Source organism: Limanda limanda, chromosome 3, assembly GCF_963576545.1.
Source record: "Limanda limanda chromosome 3, fLimLim1.1, whole genome shotgun sequence".
Classification (NCBI taxonomy): domain Eukaryota; kingdom Metazoa; phylum Chordata; class Actinopteri; order Pleuronectiformes; family Pleuronectidae; genus Limanda; species Limanda limanda.
The window spans coordinates 10,114,193-10,137,015 of record NC_083638.1 but is presented as its reverse complement, the minus strand read 5'-3'; the positions used below and the strand labels follow the sequence as shown (position 1 = coordinate 10,137,015).

At 41.3% G+C, this 22,823-nt stretch overlaps 3 protein-coding genes, 1 long non-coding RNA gene and 2 other non-coding genes across 7 annotated transcripts in view; 3 read left to right on the top strand and 3 right to left on the bottom strand.

The window, feature by feature from the left end:
- The first annotated feature begins 224 nt into the window (after positions 1–224).
- On the top strand, positions 225–3,531 carry gpalpp1 (GPALPP motifs containing 1). The gene is made up of 7 exons (XM_061068285.1): positions 225–411; positions 528–654; positions 1,693–1,788; positions 1,912–2,164; positions 2,398–2,562; positions 2,665–2,769; positions 2,846–3,531. Exons 1-7 carry the CDS (start codon positions 327–329, stop codon positions 3,062–3,064), a joined length of 1,050 nt encoding a protein of 349 aa, XP_060924268.1. The 5' UTR covers positions 225–326; the 3' UTR covers positions 3,065–3,531.
- Positions 3,532–4,854: 1,323 nt separating this feature from the next.
- Positions 4,855–11,335, top strand: LOC132998371 (general transcription factor IIF subunit 2-like). 2 transcript variants are annotated; one of them, XM_061067977.1, is made up of 9 exons: positions 4,855–4,975; positions 6,318–6,391; positions 6,567–6,591; positions 7,268–7,406; positions 8,558–8,611; positions 9,391–9,472; positions 10,014–10,113; positions 10,378–10,521; positions 10,682–11,335. In XM_061067977.1, exons 1-9 carry the CDS (start codon positions 4,910–4,912, stop codon positions 10,802–10,804), a joined length of 807 nt encoding a protein of 268 aa, XP_060923960.1. In that variant the 5' UTR covers positions 4,855–4,909; the 3' UTR covers positions 10,805–11,335. The 2 variants fall into 2 exon arrangements, with proteins under 2 accessions (XP_060923960.1, XP_060923961.1); XM_061067978.1 differs by lacking the exon at positions 8,558–8,611.
- Positions 11,336–11,609: 274 nt separating this feature from the next.
- LOC132998637 (uncharacterized) lies at positions 11,610–14,140 on the bottom strand. The gene is made up of 4 exons (XR_009677994.1): positions 14,029–14,140; positions 12,682–12,859; positions 12,265–12,349; positions 11,610–11,834 (listed from the first exon to the last, which is right to left on the bottom strand). It is a non-coding gene; the product is annotated as an uncharacterized LOC132998637 (long non-coding RNA).
- LOC132999233 (small nucleolar RNA SNORA31) lies at positions 12,100–12,232 on the bottom strand. Its single transcript, XR_009678099.1, has one exon. It is a non-coding gene; the product is annotated as a small nucleolar RNA SNORA31 (small nucleolar RNA).
- LOC132999234 (small nucleolar RNA SNORA31) lies at positions 12,476–12,611 on the bottom strand. The gene has a single exon (XR_009678100.1). It is a non-coding gene; the product is annotated as a small nucleolar RNA SNORA31 (small nucleolar RNA).
- Positions 14,141–15,326: 1,186 nt separating the features above from the next.
- LOC132998703 (protein TANC1-like) overlaps positions 15,327–22,823 on the top strand; it is a 38,250-nt gene continuing 30,753 nt past the window's right edge. The window contains exons 1-4 of the mRNA XM_061068440.1: positions 15,327–15,402; positions 18,225–18,431; positions 20,752–20,844; positions 22,323–22,453. Of these exons, the coding sequence (XP_060924423.1) occupies positions 15,327–15,402; positions 18,225–18,431; positions 20,752–20,844; positions 22,323–22,453 (507 nt within the window). The remainder of the gene's footprint in view (positions 15,403–18,224; positions 18,432–20,751; positions 20,845–22,322; positions 22,454–22,823) is intronic.

Sequence of the window (22,823 nt, the reverse complement as noted above, 5' to 3'; positions counted from 1 at the left end):
ACATAAGACACAATCATTAACAAACATTGTTGTTTCTTAATAAGAAATCACCCTCATGTTATAATGAAACAAAATTCCCACAAAATATCTAAATAAAATATATTTAAAACACAAATAAAACTACAGACCCTTTTTTTTTGTGCTTATGTTCTTGCGTCTAACTTCCTGTTTTAATGTGACTTCCCCCCGGTAAGATGCCCAGTGTTTACTTCCGGTGTGAAAGGTTAAATCCCTTCGCACATCCATGGTTCCTCCTTCATTGTTCTTTCAGACATTAACGAAGCTACGTTGTATAAGTTACACACATATAAAGTTGTATATTAAACATGTCGTCTGATGAGTTGATCGGACCGGCTCCGGTGCTGATGTTCGGGGAGGAAAGTGACGTCGCCTCGGACAGTGACGATGGATGTGAGTATGAGATCAAACTCAACCTCCCCTCACATTAAATGTTGTTTCGGTCACTTTACTTTGTGTGTGGAAGTCTTTCCCTCGGTGCTCAGCTCATTTCCTCCCGACCTGTGCAGTCGCAGGTCCCGCTCTGCCTCCGGGATACAAGCGGGGGGAAGCGTCGAGCTCGTCGGATGAGAGTGAGCCGGATGTGTCGGTGAAAAGAGCCAGGACGAGTCACTCGGCTGGAGGAGGACCTGCACGGTGGGTTCACCAGTCCATGTTATACACAGAGGTTATTCATGGATCATACATGGTTTATCCATGCTTTATAGATCTGCTTCTGTGTTGCCACTCTTGTAGCTCTTTGATGCACCAGGGACGTGGCTTTAATGGACAGTTTGACCTGCTGTCCTCTGGAAAAGGACAAAATACTCACGTAAACTGTTTGTTAATGCAGTTTATAGATTGTTCATCACAACTGATAGATGATAGATAGATAGATAGATAGATAGATAGATAGATAGATAGATAGATAGATAGATAGATAGATAGATAGATAGATAGATTACTTTATTCATCCCCGAAGGAAAATTAAGTCGCCATGGCAGCCGGTATATTTGAATACAATTAAATACAATACAATAGAAAAAAAAAAAATATTGAGGTAGAAAGAATAAAAACAGAAACACAAGATAAATAGGTAGATAAGGTGCAGTGTCAAGATGATGGTAATATTACTGATGATATAATGGTAATGTTATTGTTAGACAGTATATAAAAGTTGTACAGTATATATAGTATAAAATAAACTGCAGACCTGAATTATTAACATTTTCGCTTTTCCTAATGGCTCAGTATAAATGGGATAATCCACGACTAGAGTTGCGATGATAAAGTTGATTATACACTAGCTGATCAACATAATCGTCATTTGTATATATTTGAAAAAGGACTTGTATATAAACAGAATGTGAACTTTTAAAGTTAAACTTCCACAGTAACAAAAACAGCTTTTACCATCAACATGTTAAGGTTTTTTGTGTCAGCACCGTTATGTTGTATACTGTTATTAAGCAGTTTATAAGTACATGTTCCTTATCAAGAAGAGACATTAGAGAGTTTCCTTGAAAGAAAAGTGCAAGAGTTGGATTTCCCACAACCTGGCAACCCAATTTTTTTTTCAGAATAATGGCTTAAAACTGATCTGTAAAGTATTTTTGTAATTACGATTTAAAAGAAAATATTACTGAAGAATTAAAGTATCAACAAACTGAAAGGTGTCATGTGTCTTTTGAACAGGGTAGAGAAAGCAAAGACAAAAGATGATGACGACGACTATTACTTTGGACCAGCTCTCCCACCAGGATTTAAGAAAACACAGAGTTCACCAGAGAGGTACATGAACACATTTGATCTTTTCTTCCAGTGAATCCTAAGAAGTGACCATAAGTAGTTGAGGACAACCGTGTAAATAAAGAGTGTAATTATGAAAGCTGTAACTGCATTGTGTTCCCTCAGGCTGCCTTGTTTGGGACCAGCTTTGCCTCCCGGGTTTCGCAGAGCAGCACATGATGAGGATGAGAATGATGATGATAGCGGAGACGGTGAGGGTCCTGCCCTGCCCCCCGGCTACCAGGCTCAGTCCTCCAGCAGCGAGGGAGAGGAAGATCAAGTGATTGGACCCATGCCAACCAAAGGGCCAATCAGGGACTCTGTGGCTGAGGACTTTGAGCGCAGAGCAAAGAGGATGAAAGATAAACTCACTGGAGACGTGAGTCCTCATTTTCTTCCACTTTACCAATAAAGAATCTTAATCTCATTTGCATAGTCTTGACTGTACAAATGCTACAGTTTAAAATCAACAGACTGGCCACTTGGCTTGAAAAAAAACATAATATTTAAAACATTATTTATGCAAATGTCTAGAGCTACCATGTCCCGTTTCTTCTAAGGTTTTCTTCCTCCGTAGTCTGAATTCATCCCTCTGTTTTTCTGTGTAACCAGGAGACTCCTGAGGTAGTGGCCAGAGAAACATGGATGACAGAGCTCCCACCAGAGCTGCAGCACATCGGCTTAGGTGCTCGAACTTTCAAGAAGAAATCAGGTCCGGAGAACAAAGATCGCACCATGTGGACAGACACACCAGCAGACAAGGAGCGCAAGCACAGGGTAAAACAACTTATCTCTATAGAGTTATCTGTCATTTTTTATCAAGCATCTCGGAGCCTTTATATATCACTTTCCTTTTGTTGGTCTGTTCTTGCCTGATAGGAACGCCTCGAGAAAAAGCTGAAGGGTGAGGAGGAGGAGAAAGAACCTGTTCCACAACTCCCCCGGAAGGACTTAGAAATGGCAGCAACAGTATCAAAGTATAATGTAAGTGATTTTACCTCATTATTCCTTTTTTCTGAATGTCTCTTGACATAATAAATGACGCCACTCCCTGTTACAGGAGACTAAGCGTGCAGAGTCTCTGATGACATTGCACTCAAAGAAGATGAAGGCAAAAGCCAAGGAGAAGGCCGACAAGCCGGTGGAGAGGAGGGCGTTCGATCGGGAAGAGGACCTGCAGGTGAATCGCTTTGACGAGGCCCAAAAGCAGCGGCTGCTGAAGAAATCACAGGAGCTGAACACAAAATTCTCCCACAGCAAAGACCGAATGTTCCTGTAACAGTCAAGAATGTGCTGCGTTTAAATGTTCAGACCTGCAGCCACAGTCCAGCCGGTGACATTTTCATACAGAGTTTTGTACAACATGGCCTGTCTCTACAGATGCAGGTCTGTGAGGTTTCATTTTGTGTCGGTATATGAGGTCAACTAAACTTGATAAAACAGACTTTATGACATGACTTGACTGGAAAATGCTTTAAACAGATTCAAGCTGTTGTAAAGCTGCAGCCAGTGAAGCTTGTTTTTGTTCAGGAGACACTGTTTCAGGTTTAATGATATGGAAGTGAATATTAAAAAGATGTGTGCTTTTCTTGTAATGATATTCAGGTAATCTTTTCCAATTTGGATTCAGTAATCTGTGATACATTGTGACGCAAATGTATACTTTGTAGCGTTGCAGTCTTTCATGGGTCATATCAATAAACTTAATTTTCTTTGTTCTATTTTAAAGTGATTAAACATTTTGTTTTTTTCTACCTGTGTCTCTTATTTTCTTAAATATATATGCATTCAATTAATTCTTAAATATGTTGTCTCACATCTAGGCAGCAATTTTAGTTATAAAAGAAAGACTGTTGCTTGGGTTCGGGGATATGAATAAACCTATAGATTAAATGATTAATTATATCTAAGAAATAACCATAGACTGAATAAAAATAATAATTGCTCTTGAATCATTTTGTGTATTTTCTGTCAGATCAAACACTGTTACTGGTGCTGCTACAGTAGAGAGAGATTTCACAAAAATGTTCATATTAACTTGTTTACTAATTTATCAATATTAATTTGCTTATCTGGGTCCAAGTCCAATTAACCAAATAATTGAAAACAGGATAAGTAGTCAATTACTGGGGAAATAAACAAGAAAGTAAATTTGTTATCCTTGAATCATTGAAGTTTGTTATAAAGTTTAAATAAATATAACTTTTAAGTATCAAGTAACTTTTTGTTTTCTTTTTTATGTGCGTTTGAGCAAGACTGTCCCTCCAGAGCCGCCATAGTACCTCCATCCAATTGGTTCACTCGTGGGCCGAAGCTTCATGGGGCTTCGTTTGCTCTACTGCGCCATCAAGTGGACATTAAATGTAAGTGTAATTATAATGAAACCATGGCTTTGGTGTGTGAAGCTGTGAATTGAATAAAAGAATGAATGATGTTTGTGATGCCAATACATATAAGATTATTATTAATATGGTGTCTGTCTTTATGATACAATGGCGGGGTCAAAAGGGAAAGTGGAAAGAAATTGGTGAGAGGGTTGTGATGTGAATGTGCTTGTGTTACTTGGTTTGTGACTGTGCTTATGTGTGTGGGGACAAAATGTAACACGTACAACAGTGCTGGGTTTCAGGCGGTTTCTTTTTTCAGAAATAATTTCGCCTGCTTTGGAAAATATCCTTTCACAGAGCACAGATGAAGCTGGGTTACAAAGAAAAGATACAGCAAGTTTGTACAAATTAGGAAATGTATTAATTTAATGAAATAAAATAAGCAATTATTCCTAACATGTCATTATCAAATCCTTTTGAGACATAAATGTAAATGAGGCATATTTTTTTATAGGTTAACTGAAAAATGTATATTATAATTAAAAAAAAATATATATAACTTTTTATATCTAGATATGTTTCGCGGCCCCTTTTATTTTGAAAAGCACACCAAACCCGCGAACCAATTCCGGAATCAGTCACGTGGTTTGGCCGGCTTTCGAGGCTTTGATCTTCATCACATACGTCATCAACACAAGCCTCGACACACGCCATCAAGCCTCGACACCAAAGGACGCATCACTAGTGCGCATGCGCGTATCGTGTTGACGAGCTCCTTACCAGCCTCTGTTTAAAACATGTCGGAAAAGGGAGAAGTGGATTTAACTGGAGCCAAGCAGAACACGGGGGTCTGGCTGGTGAAGGTGGGTGGTCGTTTGTTTTTTAATGGAGTTTATCTAATCGAATTGTACAGGGTCTCTGTTAAAACGCAGCTGAAACTAAACAGGCACGTAGCTTAGCATGTTAGCTACGATAGAATGAATGTGGCTAACGCAGGATAACGGTGAGCTAAGTGGAGCTGGGGGGGGGGTCCTCTGTGTGAAGTTACTGTGGATCTGACACGAGTCCGGTGATTGTGAATACACGTTAACACAAAGTTAACACACAGTTAACACACAGTCGAGTGACATGTTTTCATTCCGGGGGCGAACTCAGCTCCTCCTGTGTTTATGTTTATCCAAAATAAAAGGTTCCTGCAGTGGGAAGCTGAGGAATCTACAGTGAGGTCCAAACGTTCACTCTCTCTTTTACTTGAATTGGAAGTGATTTGAAATATCTAACTAATAAATAAACTGGTGCTGTATAAGGTTCGACAATTTATTACAATAGTTTGATTCTGCTCCTTGAATCACTTCAGTATGATATTAGATTAGATTAGATCAGATTCAACTTTATTGTGATTGCACAGGACAAGTACTTATACAACGAAATGCAGTTTAGCGTCTAACCAGAAGTGCAAAAAAGGCAGTAAAAGTGCAGAGTATTGGGCATATTAAAGTGAAAATGTAAATAAATAAGATCTGTACAGTAGAAATATATATGGAATATTACAGTATTAACAGGAATTGTAAGACATAAAGACGATGAATACACTATGAGCAGGATAAAAAAGTGCTTATGAGGGGCCAAATCAATAAATAATATTAATAAATACTGAATTTCACCACATATTTATTTGGTGATGTTTAGCTTTTCCTATGAAAATATTGGGTTTATAATGGTGCTGCCACAGATTGTAATCTGCTGGTTCCTCTGCCAGGGCCCAACATTCCCCTTAGATTTAGAACAAGCCTTATAGCTAAATCCACATTTCGCTACTCACCTACACATTGGTGGTATTTACAGTTTTCTAGCCTTAAATGTTATAATACAGTGGCTAAAAACCTACACCGCCTGAGAAACTCTCAAGTTTTTGCATAATTCTGCTGAATAGCAAACAAATTTTATACATCAACTCTTTTCCTTCTAGAAACTGGAGTTGGCCAGTTTATATGAAACCTGCCTCCTGGATGAGTCTTTAGTGCAATAGCTGTTCCTGCAGAAAGTATCAACTATATTGGACAATATGTTTTTTTAAATTATAAATCATTGTGTGATTCTACTCAGATTAATGTCAAAGATCTTAGCACAGTAACCATTGTTGTGTCCTTTAGTGAAATCTGTGAAAGCGTCTCTCGTAAAATTATCCCATCTGTGTTCACGCAGGTTCCCAAGTACCTCGCTCAGCAATGGGCAAAAGCTGCCGGCAAAGGCGACGTCGGGAAACTCCGCATCTCCAAGTAGGTTGAACCACTGAGCATCGGTGAAATAGCAGAAGTCTGTGCATAAGTGTGAGAAAATTGAAATATGGGTTTGTCCTGATGCAGGGTATATCTGTTGTAGTGTTACTGATGCATTTTAGATTGATTATTATGACCTGTTATTCTTATTATCATTATTGTTTTTCTCTCCCAGGAAAGGAAACCAAGGAAAAGGAGAGGCAAGTGATGTTTGAAAGGAGAACAATTTCATCAACGCTGAACATTTTTTAGAGCCATTATTAAAAGCATATATGAGTGTTTATGGGCCTGTTATAGCCCTGTAGGATAACTAGGGTTGCAAAATTCCGGGAATATTCAAAGTTGGAAACTTTCCATTGGAATACACGGGAATTAACTGGACATTTTGTGGATAATTTATACTAACTGTATTTACCTTGTCACATACAGACCAAAAGTTAAACATTTTGTTTTGTCATTGGCTGATTTGAGCCCTGAGGAAACTTTGGGCACTTGACTATATGCTTCTGCATCGTTGTGTCATTCTTAACATAGGTCTTTGCACAGTATTTGCAAATGTACACAGCCTTTCCTTCTACATTGGATGGGGTGAAATGTCTCCACACATGAGATAGTGCACATGGCATTGTTCTGTAGAATAAGATGAGAAAAAAGTTTGTAAAAAAACACTAATGCAATGCCAGAGATATAAATAGTTCCAAACAATTGGAATCATCTGTTAACATATTTTACAATTGATGGATAAATTAATGGAAATGGGCTAGATGAACATGGAAAGTTTCCGGAAATTTACCGGACATTTTCCGCCCCTTTGCAACCCTAAGGGTAACAGATCAAAAGTTAGAAAGTCTAAATGATGATGCTGCTCCTCCACAGGTGAGTTTCACTCTGAATGAAGAGCTGACGGTGCTTGAGGGGATAGAAGCCAAGACGGCGTCTGTACCCCGCGAGCACCCGTTCACCATGCAGTCAGTGGGGGGGCAGCTGCTGGCGGTCTACTCTGAGAACCCGGCAGGTGAGTCCCTCGTCTCAATTAAAGAGGATTCGTGTGTGTGTACGTTTGTATTACTGACCTGTTTGTTCTAGAGCCCGGAGGTAAGTTGTGTGTTGTGAGGTGGTGGAGGCATCTATCCCGCTGCTGTTTGTGCTGCTTGCTGTCCTTTCATGCACAGCCCCCCCCCCCACCACCACCCAGTCTGTCCTGCTTGTCCTAGTGCTGGGAACTGTGGGAACACTTTTCCCTGTGTTGTGAAGTTACCATCTGTCCTAACAGAGTACGGATGCACTGCACATAACAGACAATATGCTCAGTCAATCACAAATAGTGGCAAGCTGGTCTGTTGGAAATATGTTTGTGTGTTTCTGTCTCTGTTTGTATTTGAGTTTGTTTTTAATCACTCGTCAGTCGTTTGTTGTGGTTTGACCTTTTCAATCCGCTGTCATGCACTTCGGCAGATTGAGTAAATGATCCGGAATCTACGGCTTGATTTTGAATTGGTTAACATAGACTAGATCAATATCAACACAAATCATTCCCAGTATGGTGATGATTTAATTTGTGCATGGGTGTTTTTGGTTTGGTTTGAATTTCACCAGCCTTGTCTGCCTCCTGAAAGGTAATTCTGACATTGTGTTGCTGTGGGTGCTGGTGAGCTTGCGCTAGTGTGCTTCCATTGGGACATCATTGTGTGAGTGTGTATGTTCTTTGCTCTTTAGGGCTGGACAGTAGAAATGGCATCATTAGTATTTTTAATAAATGCAACTAGAAATTAGTTATTTTGGCAGCTGCTGAAAGAGAATAGAAGTAATTATTGCTAAACTGTTTTTCATTTAACTACACACTGGAGAAATGCATTGCAAACATACAGTGTTTTACTCTGTTTCAAACAATACGTGTGGTATTTGTGCAGCACTGTTGTGGATGTGTGTGTTTGTGGTGAGGCAGGTCGTCTGCACTGGCTTGTTGTGAGAGCATGCTTGCTTTGCTCCCGCGCTCATGTACATAATCATAAGTACACAGAGTGGCTCTGTGTGATTAAACCTTTTCGTGTGCGACTAAACCCTAGCTGTGGTTCTTAATGTCCAATCCCTTCCTCCCTCCGTCTCCCACCCCCAATATGTCCATGTTCACCATCCCTCCCTCCCTCCCTCCCTCCCTTCCTGTAGGCCAGTCAGAAGAGAGATCTGATGGCAGCAGCTCAGGGGCGGGGGCAGGTCCAGGTGAGTCCTCCACATCGCCTGTGAGTGACAACATTTTTTTTAATAGATGGCGTTTGTAGTATCACAACAGTGACCACTACACATGCTTTGGAGGATGACTTGGAACCAAAAGTCTTATCTTAGTTCATCCTGACTGGAAGCTGGAAATATGGTTCCACTGAGTAGAGTTGGGGTTGAGCACAGCTCGACCTGCTCAGGGTGATGGCTTCAACTGTCACTAATGTTAGTCTGTATCTCTACTGGAAATGTTCATTGGCGCTAAGCTTCCTCCAACAATAAATAAGCCAAGACCCTGTGATGCGATCGAGTGGTTCTTTAGTGAGTTGTTTATGAATCAGGGATTTCTTCCTTTACCTGTTCAGTGTATTGAGATCATTAGGTCACATCATTTTCTTTTCATCGGATGAAACATCTACTTTCTGACATGCACTGAACTCCTGGAATTATCTGGAGGGGCTGTATGTGAGAACATGAGTGTAACGGCTTCATAGAGCTGTTACTGGGAAATAAACTTTCCTGGTCATGATTTTGCTGACGAGCTGAATTTCTTTCAACTTCAGAATAAAGAGCTCTGACTAAACCTGATTCATAAACTTTGAAGCCTTTGTTTCTGAGGTGTATGGTTTTTTTCTCTCATAATAAATGGCCCATTGTTCACTTACACATTCAAATACTCATCCTCCATACAGATACCATTAATACAAACGTGCAGCAAAGAGCTCATTTGGACTCAAAGTTTCTATTGAACTATTCTTTTAAACTGCTCTGCTCTTTTTCAGATAAAATAGCCTTGGAGGGAGTGGTAGTGCAGAGAGCCGAGTGCAAACCTTCTGTTAGTGAAAGTTACATGAGGCTGAAGAGGTGAGCACATGTTTCAAGTCGACATGGATGTGGACCTCTTAAGGTCATTGTTTAATCTTGTTTATTTTACAGAGTAACAATACAGAAAATATGGGCATGTATGGTGACATCTTATCAAACATGTTTATTCTCCTACTTCCAGTTCTCTATAGTTTGTTGTGTTAGTTTAACCTTTTTATCTGTGTAAATGTAATATATCTATATATAAAAAGTTATATTTGGTCTTTTTTTTTATTATATTGTACATTTTTTAGTTTAACTGTAAAACATCATGCCTCATTTACATTTCTTTCGCAAAAGGAACTGATGATTGAATAATTGGTTATTTTACGTCATTAAATTAATACATTGGCTGATATATGGGTAACCTTTGTAAATAATTTGAATATCTCAATATCTTAAGGCTAAACTGTTTTTTATATTGACCTTCTCAATCGAAATTTAAGATGCTAGGAATGATCGTATAATAAAGCATATAGTATTCATTGCAGAGCTTTAGTATTTGTTGTCATATATATGAGCATTTCTTATGGTCTAACAGGATACAAATAGAAGAGTCCTCTAAGCCGACCAGGCTGTCGCAGCAGCTGGACAAGGCCGTCACCAGCAACTACAAACCTGTGTCCAACCACGCTTACAATGTAAGAAACATTGAAATATATATATTATGATTAAGTGCTAAGGATATTATTAATGACCTGAGGAATGAATTAACAATCTCAAGCAATTATGTTGTATGTTCAGATATGATGTAAACAAATGGAAATTAAAGGAAGTAAACCTATTTTGTTACTCAGAAAATGTCAGTAATTGAATGTGACTTAAAAGAACAGTGATGTTTAAAGCCGTTGTTATGAATCTGTAATGTGTGGGCCTCAATGTGATACCTGATTTCTCCTCTTCAGCTTGAGTATGACCGGAAAAAGAAGGAAGAGGGCAAGAGAGCCAGAGCAGACAAGCAGCAGGTGTTGGACATGTTGTTTTCTGCTTTTGAGAAGCACCAGTTCTACAACATCAAGGACCTGGTGGATATCACCAAACAGCCTGTGGTAAGACAACAAAACAACCACGACTGGTTTCACACACTAGGAAATACAATTTTAGATTTGAGCTCTTGTATCTTTTAGGTCTTCGTTGCTGCTTTATCTCAAGAGAATAGATATTATGCAGTACATGCATTTGTAACCTTCTGCCTTTTTCTACTCGCAGAGTTACTTGAAGGAAATCTTACGAGATATCGGCAACTACAACGTGAAGGGAACACACAAGAACACGTGGGAGCTCAAGCCTGAGTACCGACATTACCACGCTGATGAAAAGACTGATGAATAGTATCTGATCCTCCCAAGGTCAAGCTCTGAGCTCTTCATTCCTACGAGCTCAGTCCTGGTTTCCTTACATCAGGTTTCAAAACACAGGATGATGCGTCCAAGCTAAAGTTGTTTTTCTAGGAGAGGTACCGCTTCTTACTTAGGATCGAAGGTAAACAACTTGACGTTTATAATCTGGTGTGCAGTCTCTTCGGATCCAGCAGCCCCTGAAGGTTAAATCCCCCGGTATTTGATTTAGATTTTGTGCATCTGGGGCATTGGACAGTTTTCCATGAAGCAGAAGATTCACTGAATTTTATTATTGTTTTGAAATGCGTATGTTGATTTGAAACTTTAATGATTTGACGTGTGTTCCTAGACTTTTACAGGCTTCCCGACCATTACTTTGAAAAAATAGATTCGGCCTGAAGTTACATTGGCAATATTTTTAGACTTGTGCCATTTTATGTCCCCACATTGTTTCATGTTCGCTGTACAATTTGTAAGTGTTTTACATCTGATTAAAATGTCTAATAAAGTTTCAATACAAACATCTGTGTATAATCTCTTAAAGGGCATCATGACAATCAGGACTAATTAAACAAGTTGATGTCTCTGTACAGGTCAAGAGGAAAAATCAGGTTCATTGAAGCCTAAGCGTCTGGTCATTTTTTACTTGCTTTAATCTTGAGCCGTTCTTAAAATCCCTTTGATACCACTTGACTGGTATTCAAAAATTGTAATCCCTTACTAGTTTTGCACCTCCCTGCAGTATTCATAGGTTCAACATGCATGCAAGTTTTTAAAAAAAAATTCAAATGCAGAGATAGAGTTGAAAGATGTTTTTATTTCTTACAGTAGAGTACAATGTAGATTCATAATGCATTATTTGTAAGACATTAGAAATAGATTACATTTACAGCTTTGGGGGGGGACACGGACACAAAAACTTAAAGGAATCATGATGTCAATGTATTTCTTTAAATGGTTTTGAACTGTTCACTGGATTTCTTTCCACTGCTCCACTTTCCTTCAGGAGCCCAGTGTCTCACCTGAAAGAGAATTTAAACCTGTCAGATACAATACTTTCATACCGCAACATATGTGCCACAAAATAACATGTAATAAGCCTTCATATACTTTATGTTTAACACTATAGAGTTGGGATGACTGTTATCCAAACGTTTCCAGAGGCCCACATGATAACTTGACATTGCATCGCTCTAAATAGCAGGATCAATATGCTGGAATCAACTGATTTAGCAGCAAAAAATCTACACATCCATGAATATGAACCGGTTCATGTCCAACAAGCTCAAATGTATTCCTCAAATCAATCTGTGCTGCTATTTAATGGAGCAGTCAGGAAGTATCAAGAAGATTTAGTTTGGCATCACTTTGCAAACCCCTAAGCCAATGAAAGTTGCTTAAGGGCTATCAGTGGATGCAATAAGGACTCTCATTAGAAACAGTGCTGCTCACCTGTAAAGCTCGAACACTTCCTACGACTTTCACAGCTGCTGCAACATCTCGTGTGGTTTCATCTTCCCAAACTTAAACCTCGAGTCTGGAAATGGGGGGGAAAAAAATTCAGGCTTAAACCAAGTTATGTTTAACATGCAGACATTAGGTTTTATACTCAGTTACACTGGCAGTGATCCATGACAGCTATGACACTGTAGATTAGTTTATGATTTATCCTCCCCTATTCAATCCGAGACGCCATGAGAAGAGGCGAGCAGAAAGCGCGGGGACGTTTTAATATTGCATCTGAATTTTTAAAACCCAGTATCTCTCACGTCAGAGAGTCCAGGCTGTCAAAGATGCAGCTTGTGAAGAAGGATTTACAGTAAGAACACCACATGCGAATCCACAAAACAAGAGGTTGCAGTCTTTTACCTTTTCAAGCAGCGATGATGCAGACAGGAAGTCCTCTCAGACCCATTTCCGGTAGTAGTCACACTGCGGTAACTGCAGACTGTGATGTTAGTGAAGGACATTCTTCAGAAGATCAGAGACCACCGCCATCATCCTCCATCAGGATCATACAGGTGTCCAACCAAAGGCATGAGATCCACTGGGGGGAAAGTGCAGAAGAGGATTGTTTATTTTCCAGAGCTCCATATAAAAAAGTACAAATACCTTATTGAACGCAATTTCTAATTTAATTACTCAAAATGAGTTATACGGAAAATCTTTATTATTCAAAAGGTGACGTACTAACTTCTGTATATTTGAACTATTCATGCAGAAAATTATTATCCCAAGCAGGTTTACAGATTGCAATATTTTTAAAATGGACCAAGATTGAACACTTGCATTCCCAATCAAGGACATTTGTTACTGGTTTTGACCTGCGAATGTAACCTATAATGTTATCTAATTCTCACACGATTTAATCAACTATTATATCTAATCCAATATTGTCTGTCTTATCTGTTTATTCATCAGTACAGGACTTAATAGTAACTTTAAAATGTTTAGTGCAGTCAATTCTGGATTAGTAACCAAGTTCTCTATAAAAAGTGATTATGCAGCCCTGTACTGATGAATTAAAAGTTTCCAGCTGTAACTAATCATTAATAAAGCAACCATCTTATTCTCAGATGATGGATTGACAAATAAGGTATTAGTCCCGGCTCTAATTGCTTATTATTCAGTACAGGGCTGAATATTAACTTTTAAATACCAGGACAAGCGAGTTACTAACCCAGGATGGATTGGTTTAAGGATTACCATTTCTAACTGGTCTATTTAAATATGTGAGCTTCTGATGCTGCATTAAATTCACATGACTAACGTTACCACTGAAACCCTGATTGAAAGAAAAGTGAACCCAAATGATTCAGTGATAAATCAATTTAACATTAAATCCTTTGTTTGCCCCAGAAACTGGAACATAAGAACATTTAATGATGGCTACATTCCTCCAGTTAGCATCGAGGCTAGCTGAAGCAGGGCGTGCTAGCATGAAGCTACCCAGGCTATGCTAATGCTAACATGTTGTAGCGCGTCTCTCCGTCTGAAAAAACACTTAAATGACATTTCACTTGGTTCCAGGTGTTGGTAACTTCACCGCTAACAGAGCAACGCTGGTATTCCCGATGGTCACATGTCATAAACCGGATTCTGACGCAGATTTAAACGGGTTCGGCTAATTCACACGTGTCCGCAGATCGGGATCAAACTCCATCACCGCGTCCTTAACGTTATTCTTCTTCTAATGTGGTGAAGTTAAATACTTACGATTAAACCTGTCGGGACACATGATGGAGCCCTTGATGATGTTCGGGTCTATGAAGTGAGGACGTGTTCGATTCCCTCCGCTCACACGTGTCCGCTGGAGTAAAGACCGAGGAGACGCGAGCTTCTTCTTTAAATAGGTCGTGGCTCATGCTCGCCCCCTTGGGGAGGAAGAAGGAGTTACATCTGCCTCCCCCTAATGGAAATGAAGTGAACTAGTTGTGAACGTTTGAATCTATATTTCCATTTTTTTTCCAGTAGAAACAATAATTTCAATTTCTTCAATTGTTTCTTTATTTGGTCAGTTAATATTTATCTTCCTCTATTTTTGCTATAAATAACAATGCAGCTTTGTTTGTATTAGATTTTTGGTATGTCGGTGTACGATTTTGTATATATGTAAAATATGTATATATATAGCCCTATTTTTTACTATTTATATTGTTTTTATAAAAATAGCCCCTATTCTATCAAATATAGAGCACAGGTAAACTGAATATTTATAGATATATAGGGACCGGGTTATGTTTTCTTTGCCCTGCTTATATATAATTTATATATAAATGTGATTCATAGTTCTGTGCTTTGAAGTCTTGCTCTATATCATACATTGCTGCTGCTACTGGATCTGCACCAATGTGGCAATGTTACACAACTCAAGCCTATATAGATAATAACACTTCCACCATCCAGGATGAAATATTAGCCTGATCTTTAATTTGTTAAGTTAGATACTTAAACAATGTGTGACTTTATAACACATTTGAATACTAAACAATGATCATTTTTGGGGCTTTACACAAATAACCCCAGTAAAGGATACCCTGTTTGATACATGGGCCTGAGGTGACTTGATAAAACATGATAGCCTATCACAGCAAGATTAATTAGACACTTGCTAGTCATTATTATGATTGAGGCTAATAGAGGAGAGACCTACATGAAACGTGGACATGCAGGCGTGTGCACGCTGCACGTCACCGCCTCCTCCTGCCTCACTCTGTGACTGAGGAGCTGCACACAAGCTTCTCCTCCGGCGTCCTGTGGATTAACGTGAACCACGTGAAACCATCCAAGACGACTTGAGAACAGGTGAGTTCCCTCTTCCTCTCAAAGTGTCATCATGTTTTATCTGTAACAGTTTAATGTAAAAACAAAATCTCATTAAGGGTCTCATATCAATTAAACTCAGCTCCTCCAGCAGAGGAATTAGGAGTTAAGAGCTGGTGTAATGTTGCCTGAAATCAAATGAACATGTTGATTACGGTTCCTCCACAGACGGTGAAGCAGCAGCTACAGTGATGTTCAGAGCGGTGTTTGGAAACAGGAGAGAGGGAGGAGGGAAACGGGGAGAAAAGAAGAGCCAGAGACATTCAGGTGAGAAAAGAGCTAAAGAACTAAATCAACCTAAATCTCTGTGTATTTGTTGCTTTAATAACAGGTCATCTCTCTTTATCAGCATAAAGGATAAATGTGCTGTCCCCTGATCTGTCATCTGTACATGTGGAGATTTATCTGATGTTGTCACACGCAGGTCTTGCATTGTTTCATGGAAATATTCCAGTTCTCTTCTCTTGGGTGATACAAGTGGAGCCATTTCAATTAGCCTAATTCATCAGCGTGTTCTGTCCTTCACTCAGTGTCCTGCTGCTTACATGTAAAGTGTGTCAGGCAAAGTTAGAGTGGGTCAGGCAAGCATCCTGACCTACTAAAAAACAAAAAACCTTCTGGATTTCACAAGGAGTTTGTGAATGAACGAGAACAATCTGTGCTCTCTGACATGAAGTGTCTCACATCTGCTGTAAACAAGCTGGATGTTCGAATGTGACCTGAAACAAGTGGAACGTCGTCCTGTCAACTGTGAGTTTGTATCTCGAACGTGGCAACTTGCTGCGGCACAGAGCGGATTTCAAACTGCGCAGTGGAGACAGACAAGCAGAAGCAGCAGAGCTCAGTATTAGAGCAACCATGTTGTCCATTAATATTTCATAACGCGCTGCTTCTGGGTGAGAACATAGAGGAAGATAGAGAACTGTGTCAGTCTCATTAAAAAGATATAGTGTGTTTACGTTGCTTTTTTTATGGCTCTGATCATTCACAGAGCGATAACACTTCTTCAAATAGGATCATTAAAAGTTTTCAAGCACTGATCTCTTTGCACTTTTATGAACAATGCAACAGTTTGTTATGTGTATTTGTAAAATGAGGTATTGGTGCTCTGACTATTTGTTCTCAAAAAACAAACTGTTAAGATTCATTCTGCAAGCAAATTAGCAAATGTGTCAGCTTGTTATAAAGATTCACAAGCACAGATATAAAGTAGTAGTATAAAATAAAGTTCTAAGATAAAAGTAAACACAAGTTGAAGTAACGGTGGTGTAAAAAGCGTACAAAAGCAGTAAAGTGACTTATATAGATAATACATAATAAACAGTGTTGGGGAGTAACGGAATACATGTAACGGCGTTACGTATTTAGAATACAAATTATGAGTAACTGTATTCCGTTACAGTTACAAATTAAATAGATGGTATTCAGAATACAGTTACATTGTTGAAATCAGTGGATTACATGACGGTACTTCTCGAGTTTATTCACTCTCTCGTAAATCCACCGGCGGCAAAGCCCCCAGGAAGCAGCTGGAGACCAGGGCTGCCGTAAGATCGCCCGGGCCCCCGGCGGCGTGAAGGAGCCTCACCGCTACCCGCTCGGGACCGTTACAGGCCCCGGGACCGAGGCTCTGAGAGAGTTCCGTCGCTACCAGAAATCTACGGAGCTGCTGATCCGCAAGCTGCCCTTCCAGCACCTGGTGAGAGAAGACCGACCTGCGCTTCCAGAGCTCCGCTGTCATGGCTCTGCAGGAGACCAGCGAGGCACGCCGGGTTCACACCGGACGCTGAAGCGCCGGGCAGCGCTAATAATATCACCCGTTGACCCAGTAGTATAAAAGCATTTAGTCACTTGTTGCTCCAACATTAACTGCAACCGCGTCCCAATTTAATTTCATCCATCTTCAAGAACTTCTCCGCTGTTCTCTCCGTTCAATGTCGGGTGTCGAGGGAAAATTACGTATTCTCCGCCCCCCCCTCTCTTTTTATCTTTATGACTGCTTGTGTGTCTGTAGTGGATGGGCAGAGGGGGGCATTTAATAATGTGATCGGTAAAATTGGTAAAATTAAAACTCCAGGACAACATAAGGGGAATACAAACTATGGGATGCATACTTTATCATTTATATCATATAAAATGTCATCAATATCGTTTAAAATCATGTTTCAGTGTGTTTCATGGAGCGATACGCTCGCGTCAAGCGCAAAAAAAAATAAACTCGACGCCGAAACGATCGTAGCACGGCGCGAGGCAGCCTTGGCGCAGGGGGGGGGGGTCCTTCAGCCTCCGGTGGGGCCGGCACAGAGGTGGGAGTGGATGGGAGCCGGACATCCAGCTGGAGAGAGAGTTTAAACTGCTGCTTCTCCACTGACTATAACAACGCCGCAATCATACACTTAAAAAATGCAATACAAACCGGAAGTATTCCAAGTATTCAGAATACGTTACTCAGATTAGTTAATGTAATGGAATACGTTACAGATTACATTTTTGGGCATGTATTCTGTATTCTGTAACGGAATACGTTTTGAAAGTATCCTTCCCAACACTGATAATAAATGATATGAATGTTGCACAGTGTATTTGTGGTATGGCGAATATGATTGTTACTACACAGTGTTTTTAGGTGACATGATGGCTATGATTACTAATTACATATAGCACATGATACATATTAAGGTAGAAGAAGTAAATAAAATCTGTTGATATATATGAATATAATATATTATTTGATAAACAAGAAGGTCACTGTTATCCCCTGGCTTTGAAGACACAGGATCAAGTTTAATGCCTGCAATCAGATTAAAATATTTAATCGAAGTGCAACTTCATTTTTGCATCTGATGCCTTTCCCCTTAAAATAGATCCTCGGTCGTTGCCAACTTTCCATCACTTCATTCTGCAACATGCCTCCAAGACACGATATGTCTGCTCTGCCGCAGCCTTATGTGAGACATATGTTAAAGCTGCTGTTCAGCCACAGCTCTTCTTAAGCATGTCGAGGCTTTTCTAAATAATGCTTCCTCAACCATAGCACCTGCTCGTCTCTACCTTTCCTCTACACTCTCCCCTTTGGTTTTCCCATGTAGGTGTTGAGGTGCACACTCACAGCACCCTGCAGAGAGGCAGCGGCGCCGGACGGGCCCGACGCCACCAGGAGCACGACGGCAGCTACGCCGACAGCTCGGTCAAACCAAAGAGACTGACCAGGGGCGCGTCCATCTCTCTGCCGTCCTCACCTCTTCTCCCTCGCCAGGCCGACTTGGCCCCCTCTCACTCGTGCATCAGGTTCCAAGGTGGGTTGATTCTGAAAATGCAAACAGCGATGCAAACAAAGCCTGATTTCAGGATGAACAAGTGAGAATGATGAGAGGCAGTGCACCGTGGGGAGTAGCTGCAAAAAATAGCAGAATGCTTTCATGGGTTTGCCTTGATTAACAGGGAGCTTCTGAGCGTTCAGCTGTTTCATGCATGTGACAGAAAACATAAGATCTCCCGGACCGTGTACCCTCAGGGCCCGAGAGCATGTGACAGATTGTCAGAGTGAATGATTGAACAAGATATCTTAAGGCAAGAAACCCCAATTAGCTGGGTCGGATTCGAGATGTTCTATTGGGAAGAAAAACATCTATTAAGTCGTGATAAAAAAAATCCATCTGTGCAAAATAAACCTAATGCGACTGGTTCTTAAAACAACCTGCTGTCATATGCCTCACATGTGCTGGAGAACACGTTTGCCCCAATGCATTCATTTCACAAAGAAAGCTTTGAATTGGAATCCCAACAGTATGTGATGTACGCAAGAGCAATTCTCATTTGATTCCTGCGCCAAACATCTGTCACGTGGCGTTTCCATTTCTACGCTGATCTAAGAATAATCTTAATAACAAAAGGCCCAACTGTACTATTACTTTAAATCATATTCAATCAATCTGCACTAAATCACACACACTTATGGAAATCAGTCCCCTAAGCATGTTTTGGTTTTTTTCTCATTAAGATCCACTATTTATTCTCTGGGAAAGTAGTGAACATATCTATAACTACAACAAAAACTCTTGCAATGTTGAATAAAGTGAAAAATAAATCCTGGATCAGCCTCCTGATCTGGATCCACATCAAAATGTGATGTGTTCTTCCTTTGGTCACGCCGGTCACGCACCAAACCTTCACAAGTTCATGGAAATCAGTTGAGTTGTTTTTGCATAATCCTGCTTGCAAACAAATAAACCAATCGAGAAATAAATGGACAGTGTTGAAAGCGTAACCTTGTTGGCAGACGAATAGGAAAATGTTTCCTCTCGTTCATGGAAAAAATCATCAATCTATGAATATAAGAATGTTTTGTTTTGTTTGGCAAATGTTCGGGTTCGGGTTCCTACATCACAGCGAAGCCTCAGTGAACTGGAGCTCTCAGGTTTCCATGCCCCACTTGTGGAGGCTGCACACTGGACCATGACTTGTCTCCAGCTGTGATGTCATAAGAAGGACACTTGTATGAAACCTTTTCTCCTTCAGCAGATGAATGTCAAAGCAGCTTTCTGTGTTACAGAATCCGCACATGCATAATTAAAAAATCCAACTAAAGCTGCAATAAGTAAAACACATGATAGGAGAGCATTAATAACCCAAAATCCTTTTAGACCATCATTTGGATTTTCCTACGTTGCTACATTAATATTTGATCCTTTCATTAAACTAAGCCCAAAATATCCCTGTGCACTTTACTACTACGTTATTAAAACTGTCAAAACCACATAAGATCTTATTGGAATTTGAATTGAATTATAAACTTTGATTATTGTTGCGTGATAAGAAAACAAACTCCATGTGTACCTGTGGCGCCTCCACCTAAACGCAGCACTAGGTGGCAGTGTCCTGTAGCAAGTACAGCCATTCAGAAAGAAAGGTGCTATTACATTTCACTGCATGCAGCACTGCCTTGTGATCTTTTTCTCTTCCTCCCTGAACACTCAGCGAACATGATGAGGAAAATCACAGCGAGTGAAAAACATGCGGTGTCATGTTTTTGGTTTCTTTGATGCTCGTTTCATATCAAATATCAAACTGCAGGATGGAGACGGATACAGAGTTTCTTTCCACAGCTTCACACACACACACAGAATAACCTTGAGTGTAAAGCAAACATCTCATCCTCAACGAGCTTCAGTCCCAAAGAGTCTGTGCTTCCAAGAACCCTCGGCTGCATAAATTGAGACACACCCACACACATCAATGGAAGTGCACCGCTGTCCCTGTCATCACACACACATGCACACACACACACAGACACACACTCAAACACACACACACACACACGCACACGTTAGCAGTGTCAATATATTATAGATAAACACCCACGGTACAGGGAATTTACTGTTTCCAATGCGTGGCTCTCTCTCTGTACATACTGCTTTATACTCCTGGGACACAATTCAAATTCTGCACCACAGATCTCATCTGGGGAGGCTTAATCTCTCCCTCTCTCTCTCTCTCTCTCTCTCTCTCTCTCCCATATCCCTCCCTATCTCCACCCTCCATCCCTCCCTCCCTCCCTCACTCCCACCCTGCCTCCTCTCCCTCCCTCTCCACGCTCCCTCTTCGCCGTGGCCAAAGGACGGGTAAAGAAGCTTGAGTATGTGGAGGGCTCTTCCAGTGCGAGGGAACCTCTTGTCTTCGCCTCGTGCCGTGGCAAGACGGACCACAGAGGTGAGGACAGGAGCGTGTGGGCGTGTGTTGAGCAGCATGTCTTGTTTTTTTTTCCAGGTATCGATGAGGGAGGATGAGGGAAGATGAGGTGAGACGAGAATGAACGATGAGACTCAGCAGAAAGTGAATGTTCGTTCGTGTTTGAATTGCACCTAAAAGGCTTTGCTCTAAGTTTGTCCTCTCAGATGTGCAGTGATGTGCGACGACAGCGTTGTCCATGTAATCCGTGCTGTATCACGGAGAGTGCATTTGTTTTATCTCAGAGTTTTTCCCCCCGACTTCTCTGCACGTTCATCCTCCAGTTGAGGTTAAAGTCATAATAACGTAACATCCACAACTCCGGCAGCTTTCCTGCGTGTCGCTGACCAGAAGGCTTCCCTGAGGCTGAACAGGTTTTATGAAGCTTCCACCATCGCGGTTGCCAGGCACCTCTCAGCTTCCCGTTTCCAATGGCAACTGCTAGGTGGTTTGATGAATAGTGCTGGACATTCAGTGTGTCCTCATGTTACTCCAGATTGGGTCTCGGCGCCCTGCTGACTAAATGCAAAGTTTCCTCCCCTCCCTTCCTCTCTGAACGACACGTCCATCCCCCCTGCCCAGGTCTTCAGCGGCGGATGAAGCTGTGAAGTGTTGACAGAGGCTGTAACTGGGGAACCTTGTGGAAACAAAAGTGACCAAGCATGTCTCTGCTGGCTGACCCTCTCAAGGCTGAGCTTGGGTTTGTCGAACAATTGGGTTCAACACGAGAGCGATGCAGAGCGGTGCCTTTTGAAAGGCGAAGAAGGAACGAGAAAGAAGGAACGAGAAAGAATCAGCAACAGTGAAATGAATGTGACGTCTGAACGCAGAGAGTCTTGTGAGGGGGAGTGAGCTGTCCCTGTAATCCGTGATGTCCTGTCATCCTGTTTTGATTATGCCTACTCAGTATGCATGTTACTCAGCTGAGGACATGGATGAGGTGTGAGGACGCAGGGGACGCTCAGGCTGGATGAAGTGCAGAGATCTGAGAAGCCTCACCTCACCTTGCTCTGCAGAGGAGGAGGGGGGGGTGGATCCTGGGAGGAGCTCGGGTCGGAGGTCGCAGCCTCAGAGCAGAATGCAGCACATGGCCCGTGTCAGGCTGATCTCTCCAGGAGCCGAGGCCGGGGCAGGACACTCCTTCTCCCTGCTCCAAAGTCAACACCGGGCTCATTGAAATTCAGGACCCGTCCCCTTCACTGTGAGCACCTGGCAGGCACAGGCAAACTCACAACCTCACACAACCCCACTCACTGCTGCTGCTGTCGCCCCAAACAGGGACTGGAAACCCACTGTGTGTGCATTGATAATCAGGGCAGCATGTGTTTCTCCCAGTTCACCAGTGGTGCTGAGCGAGTGGAAACCAGAGCATGAGTGAGATGCAGGTTTCATGAGGCCCCTCCTGCTTCTGTTTACCTGTTAACCTGAGTGTCCTGAATGTGTGTGTGTGTGTGTCCCAGACCTCCACGTGGAGCCCCAGCTGGGCCCCTCCCTCTCTACCCAGGAACTGATGACCAGACTATGCTTCTTATTGGGAGAAGCGACGCCGGGCACTGCTAGCTCTCCTATGGAGGACAGGAGGGAAAAGAAGGTAAGGCGGCGTATCGATTCGCTGGCCCTTTGCTGTCAAGTCAAATACAAAGCCAATGAATGATTTATGAAATGACCTTCTTTTTTTTTTTTTTGACACCATTGCCACTTAATGTGTCCTTTAAACATTTAAATATCTCTCTGTAAAGGTTCTCTGCACCGCCACGTTAAATACTGTGTGATCTGACCACTCAAACCCCCCCCCTGGAGGAATGGATCGATATATATTTTATAAGGTTATTAATGATGTTGCTGCAGCTTGCTCGGGGCTCCGTTTCTCCACTCACTGCCCTGTTAGTTGAACCCTTCTGCAGATGAGAGTTATTGCAATGTGCTGGTGTGTCTCTCCATCTCCGAGCGTTTGCACTGCT

Bases quoted from the DNA above. Each gene is read 5' to 3' on its own strand.
- gpalpp1 (XM_061068285.1), top strand. From the start codon at position 327: ATGTCGTCTGATGAGTTGATCGGACCGGCTCCGGTGCTGATGTTCGGG. The intron at 2,563-2,664 runs GTAAAACAACTT...CTTGCCTGATAG, and splicing joins ACAAGGAGCGCAAGCACAGG to GAACGCCTCGAGAAAAAGCT. The intron at 2,770-2,845 runs GTAAGTGATTTT...TCCCTGTTACAG, and splicing joins CAACAGTATCAAAGTATAAT to GAGACTAAGCGTGCAGAGTC.
- LOC132998371 (XM_061067977.1), top strand. From the start codon at position 4,910: ATGTCGGAAAAGGGAGAAGTGGATTTAACTGGAGCCAAGCAGAACACG. The intron at 6,392-6,566 runs GTAGGTTGAACC...TTTCTCTCCCAG, and splicing joins GGGAAACTCCGCATCTCCAA to GAAAGGAAACCAAGGAAAAG. The intron at 10,522-10,681 runs GTAAGACAACAA...TTCTACTCGCAG, and splicing joins ATATCACCAAACAGCCTGTG to AGTTACTTGAAGGAAATCTT.